At 60.3% G+C, this 6,000-nt stretch overlaps 1 protein-coding gene across 5 annotated transcripts in view; it reads left to right on the forward strand.

Moving 5' to 3' along the window:
• UCKL1 (uridine-cytidine kinase 1 like 1) overlaps positions 1 to 2,274 on the forward strand; it is a 42,147-nt gene extending 39,873 nt beyond the window's left edge. For 2 of the 5 annotated variants that reach the window (XM_039498389.1, XM_039498390.1), the window contains exons 14-16: positions 13 to 120; positions 770 to 926; positions 1,688 to 2,274. In XM_039498389.1, the coding sequence (XP_039354323.1) occupies positions 13 to 120; positions 770 to 926; positions 1,688 to 1,758 (336 nt within the window). In that variant the 3' untranslated portion in view covers positions 1,759 to 2,274. The remainder of the gene's footprint in view (positions 1 to 12; positions 121 to 769; positions 927 to 1,687) is intronic. The other 3 variants (XM_039498387.1, XM_039498388.1, XM_039498391.1) reach the window with 3 other exon arrangements.
• Positions 2,275 to 6,000: the final 3,726 nt, after the last annotated feature.

Here is a 6,000-nt window from a genome sequence, read left to right on the forward strand (position 1 = left end):
TCCCCTGCCCAGCTCCACTACCTGAGGTTGCCGAAGGACATTAGTGAAGATCACGTGATCTTGATGGACTGCACGGTCTCCACAGGGGCGGCGGCCATGATGGCCGTGAGAGTGCTGCTGGTAAGGAAGGGTGGCGTGGGCCCGTCTCCGTTCAGAAAGGGAAACCCCGGAGCAGCCCTGGGGGTGCTGGGAACTTGGGGAGGGGGTGGGTCCAGCCCAGCTCTCTGATGCACAATCCTGGAGTCCAAGTAAACGAAGCTGACGCCAGCACCGTTAAACCTGGGCCCCGCGGGGAAAAGAGGAAGGAGGTCGGCTGGCGTGGTGCAAGCTACAGAGACCTTCGCGGCCAGACACTCATAGTCGCCCGCCCCTGGGGCAGCACAGCAGGACAAGCCCTGCAGGGACTGAATTCACATCCAACGCAAGCCAGCTCCTTCCCGAGACTTGGTTCCCGGCGTCCCCAGCCCAGCAGGGAGATCGGGTCCTGGGGTGCCAGGAGACGAGGCTCTGAGAAGGAGATGAGGAAGGGGGCTGCTCTCAGTCCCCGGGGGCAGGGGCCCAATCACAGTGTTGGCCTTTTGGGGTGGGAGGCCGAGGGTTTGAACTGCTTGAAAGCGGAGCTCTCTCCAAGTCAGGGCTGGGGCGTATTGGGGCTGGGGGAGGAGGGGCACACAGACTCTTGCGCCGCCGTGGGCTGTGCATAACGAGGAGGGGTCTCTCCAGAGCGGTGACTCCCCCCTCCCCCCTTCACGCCGTGACTCTCTCGTAGGATCACGACGTCCCTGAGGACAAAATCTTCCTTCTCTCTCTGCTGATGGCGGAGATGGGCGTCCACTCGGTGGCCTACGCCTTCCCCCAGGTGAAAATCATCACAACGGCTGTGGACAAGAAGGTGAACAACCTTTTCCGGATCATCCCCGGCATCGGTGAGTACCCGCCAGGAACAGGCTCCGGAACCTGCTTGGGGTGGGATGGCCGGGCAGGAGAGGGGTGCAGAGCCTTGCTACGCGAGCGTGCAGCCTTTCACCGAGGACAGGCTCTGCTCCTTCCCCAGACAGCGCACAGAAGCCTCAGCCCCTCCAGAGTCCACTGGGGGCAAAGTCTACAAGGAAAAGGCAGCAAGGACAGCATGAGCCGTAGGGTCAGCCAGCCTGGGTCTAACAGGCTGGCACTGCAGAGCTGGACAGGGAGTGGCTGATCCCTGGTCCATGGCAGGCTAGGGCGATTGCCCAGCTCTCGAGGAGGGGTTCTCTGACGCAAGCCGTGCCCGCTGGAGCAGAAGGGAAGGGCTGCTGGCAGCGATCGCCCAAGAAGGGGAAATAAAGAAGGTTGCTCTGATCCCACCGCTGTCTCCTCATTCAGCATGTCTTCTCCACCTTCGTTTTGCAAGTGACGGAAACTGACGCCCCCTGCCCTGGGGGTGCTCATTGGCCTTCCCGTGCCCATGTGGGAGAGCAGAGCGCGTGGGCGGTCCAGCAGCCCCTCTGTTCTTGCACGCTGTCCTGGGGGGGGGGCTCTCCCACGGGATGTCAGAGCAATCGTCCTTCGTGTTCTTTGGGAAGCGGGGGTAGTTCCCACCCGGCTGGGTTAAGGGTGTCCGGCATTCCTGCAGCTCCGATCTCCGTGGGTAACTTCACATTGACGCCTTGTGCCTGTGTGTCTCTCTCCCCTTGCCCCCGTGCCCTAGGGAATTTTGGAGATCGCTACTTCGGGACCGACGCCCCCCCTGACTGGAGCGACGACACCCTGGACACTTAGCAAACACCCCCGCCTGCCCTGGGTCAGAAGACGGGACCCCACCCTGGAGCTGAGGCAGCTTTGCCACTGCACCTTACTCTTCTGTTGTACATTTCCAAAGAGATTTCCCTTGGGGCATAGATCTTTTTTCAGCTGTTGCGTTTGAAGTCTAGGGCCTATTTTTTAAAAAGGAAGAAATGCAAATCCTAGCTGACTGTATGTGCACAGGCACGTGTCCCACTTTAGAGCGGAGTTAATTTATTTTAATTTAAATATTTGCCTATGTAACTTATGTGAGATTTTATAACGAACAAAATAAAGATTTTCTCCAGTTTTCTTGCAGCATAGACCCAACCCCCTGGCCAGGTGCAGGTCTCATCCCCGTGCAGCTCCCAGATAAACCCAGGAGGAGTTTTAAAATGAGCTTTATCACCCTGAATCTGGTGCCTGGGTTGAAAATGCTCCAATCCCTTCTCCACCGTCACCAGTCTGTCCTGGGACACACAATACAGCACCGAGGAGGGCAGAGGCCTGTGCGGGGACCGGAAAAGGAGCAGCACGGTGCTGCTAGGTGCTCTGAAAGGCAAGGACGGCCATGACAGAGGGCGGAGGCGCTGTCCCAGCGAGAGGAAGGAGGAGCGCTGGGGGATGTGAGAGTTGTGCTGTATCCTTGTCTTCCTGTCACGCCGCAGCGAACAGCCGCACCGGTGGGCAGGGCCGGCTCCAGACCCCCGCACGCCAAGCGCGCGCGTGGGCCGGCATTTTCCCTGGAGGGCGGCAGGCATGCCTGCGGATACTCCACCGGAGCCGCCGGACCAGCGAACCCTCCGCGGCTGCGGGAGGTCCACTGGAGCCGCGGGACCAGCGGATCCTCCGCAGTCATGCCTGGGGGAGGTCCACTGGTCCCCTGGCTCCGGGGCACCTCCCGCACGCATGACTGCTTGGGGCGGCCCAATTGCTAGAGCCGCCCCTGCCGGTGGGGACTGATGTTTGCAGCACAGGCCATTGCTGCAGCTTCACTGGGTCCTTGCTGCTCTGGGCAGCGGTCAGAAGCGACTCCTGCCTGCGTGGCTGGCTCCCGCTCCGGGGCTGCCTGTTCCCCTCAGTGCAGACACTAGCAGGAGGGCTAAAGGCGCAAGCCCACTGTGGGAACAGGGAGCCCAAGGCAGGAAGGAGAACGGGGTACGCGCTGCAGCCAGGCTGAGCGCAGCCGCATGCGGACACGCTGGCTCCTGTGGTTCTTGATCTCCCTGGATGGGGCCTGCTCTCTGTGTCCCCTCCTCGGGCTTGTCCTCGCTGAGTCAGAGCTGTCACACAGCCGGGGGGGGCCGGGGACTCTGCAGGAAGCTGCTCGAGTTTTGTAAACCTCCTGGGAAGGGGGCCCTGCCAGAATAAATGGATGATGACAGGGAACCTGCACAGCTGAGCAGCCAGGGCTAGTTTCCTGCAGGATTTCAGAGCAGCCTCCAACATTTTCCCCTCCTCAGGGCCAGGTTCATCATCACACCCGAGCTGCTGGCAGCAGGAGCAGGAGAGATTCAATCCGCCCAGCCCTGCTGCGCTGCAGGGAGAGGGCCCGGTGCAGGGGCGCAGCCCGTGAGCTGACAGCTGAGGCAGGAATGTGCTTATTGGAAGGGCTTAGCAGAGGTCATGTGGGCAGGAAGCTGCGTGGGGGCAGCGGGGTGGAAATCAGTGAGGGGTTTGGGCTCAAAATAGCAGCACTCACTAGTGTAGCTTCTTGCGCAAATCCTCAGCTAATTAAAACAAACTCAGCCCCGCACGCGGCGGCCGCAGGCTCTCGGCACTTGAAAGCTGTGCGGGGAGGCAGTGCCGACACCTGATAAGCTCGCACTAAAAATACCTCCAGGCGTAGGTGGCCCGAAAGCTCGTAAGCGCACATGCAGTGGGAGAGAGTGAGTTTCCGTGGCTGAGGAAGTGACCCGCAGCCCTAGCTGCAGTGCCAAAGGGGGAACCGCAAGGCAAGCCGCCGCAGGTGTGACCCAAACCCAGACCTAGCCGAGGGAGGCCAGTGCTAGGCCTGGGCCAGGGGTTTCCCTCCAAGCCCTGCGCTATACCTAAAATGTAGGTCAACCTAGCAGAGGGGCTGAATTCCTGGGGGGGCTTTGACCCCTGCTCTGCCCCAAGCCATGCCCCACTCAACTCCTTCCCCCAAGCCCCCACTCCCCATTCCCCCCCCAGCACCTCCTGCATGCCGCTGAACAGCTGATTGTGGCGGGTGGGAGATGCTGGGAGGGGGAGGAGCTGATCTGTGGGTGCTCCACGCCTATGCTAGCTACATCCCTGGGAGGGAGTTCACCCCCTGGAGAGAGGTCGTTAAGCTGCCATAAGCCCCAGGCTAGACACTGCGAGGTCGCCAGAAAAACGCTTCCATCAAGCTAGCCCCTGCCCTGCGGAGTGGTGGCTTAACTCCAGCGCCGGACAATCCGCTTAGCTGGGCGTAGGCCTTGTACTTCCTGCGCTGCAGGCTACGGGGGAGGTGAGTGGGCTGCCTGGACACGCATCCACAGGTCTCGCTACACCAGCGAAGGGTGGAGCACGGCCCTGCGGGCTGCAGGCTGGGGGAGGGGAGCAGCGTGGCTGGCTGCGTCCTGAGGAACTCCATGCTCCCCCTCGCAAGGGAAACCAAAGCCCCTTGGATTTGAAAGCCCCACAAGCGGGAATTGAGGCTGCTCGGACACCCCAGAACCCTTCTGGTGTCAAAGCAGCCAGTGGTGGCTGCTGCCACACAAAACGCATGACCCACCCCCCCTGCCCTTGTGCCACACAGGGGGGAAGGGGGGTGATAATGGCACTGTCTCAAAGCAGGCTAGCAGTCGCCCTTCCCCTGCTGCCTGAGAGCAGCCACCCCTGCCCCTGCAGCACCCAGTGCATCCCTGCGTTCGTGGAGTACGTGCCAAAGGGCTCATGTCCTGGGCCACCACGAAACAGGCCGTGAAGGTGTGACAAGCTGGCAGCTCCTAGACTGCAAGGCAGGCTCTGGTCTGAGGTGGAAGAGGAGGATACTGGCTGGGGGTTCACTGGCAGGGTCACCCTAACCAAACCGCTGACAATTAGCCTACGAGCCCCTCCTGCTGTACGTAGCAGCACCTTCCCCAGAGCAGGAAGATGGAAAACAGCCTGTCTCCTGCCTCGTTACTTACAGCCTGCCATCATTTGCTGGCAGCCAAGCGCAGCGCGGAGGGGCAGCGTCGTGCGGCCTTTTCGCTGCAGCGGGGAGAGCTGACGCGCAGTAAGATGACAGAGGCTCCCAGGGAGGAGGCTGCAGCCTGCGGAGACTCAGGCAGAGTTTTAGAAAACTCCTTTCTGTTCCCTGGCACATCAGCCAGGACATCAGGGACCTCCAGCTGCTAGGAAATAGGAACTCACTGGGCGTTCCGTGCCTGAGGCTGTGGGCCAGGGCTGTGTAGGAAGATAACAACAGGAAGGCAGCGGTGTGGCCCAGTGGACGATGCACTGGACTCGGGAGCAAGGCAAGCTGGGCTCTATTCCCTGTTCCAAGAGGTACTTTGTAACCTTCTGCAAGTCACTTTGCTCCTCTGTGCCTCAGTTTCCCCACTTTGCCGATGATGAGCCATTGCTGCCTGGGTAAAGCACTGCAAGAGCCAGAGAAGCCTTGATTTTTTTCAGCGAGACAGGCCTTTAAGGGTCTGTTTATGTAATGCTGACAAGACCCAGCTGTCGGTGGGCAGGATCCAAGGTGGGACCTCTGGCACTTGATGCATGAGTCTCTACTGCATGAGATAAAAGCCAGCCGGCTATTAGCTAAGGCTATAGAGCAGACTCACTAATCTCTCTCTAAGTGGTCTCGGTGCCAGTAGAAGGAACAGAACCCCACACCCAGGAGGTGTGTGGGTTACATCTACACCCCAAAGAGAATCCCACCTCACTGGGTCTCAGCACCCGGGTCCGTTGTCTCAGGCTATCCACGATAGCAATGGAGCTGTTTCCAGCTGGGCTGGAGCCTGGGCCTATTTTAGCCCAGCAGCGCGAGCCTGAGTCAACTGCCTTGGGCGCTGCGACTCGGTGCTGTGGGTTTTTCCTTGCAGTGGCGCGTTTGGAAATGGGATGCAGGCTGCTAGGTCACTTAGGCACGTTGGATAACCTTGCCCCTCCTTAATAAGAGATCTAGCCCTCAGCCCAAGGGCGGTCCCAGTTTGGCGCTGTCTTGCTTACAGACACCCCCAGCGCTCCGGCTGCAAGGGAGCCATCACCCCGTTTGGTGAACAGCAAATCTGCCCCGCT

The sequence above is a fragment of the Mauremys reevesii genome, linkage group 13 (genome assembly GCF_016161935.1).
Source record: "Mauremys reevesii isolate NIE-2019 linkage group 13, ASM1616193v1, whole genome shotgun sequence".
NCBI classification, from domain to species: Eukaryota; Metazoa; Chordata; order Testudines; family Geoemydidae; genus Mauremys; species Mauremys reevesii.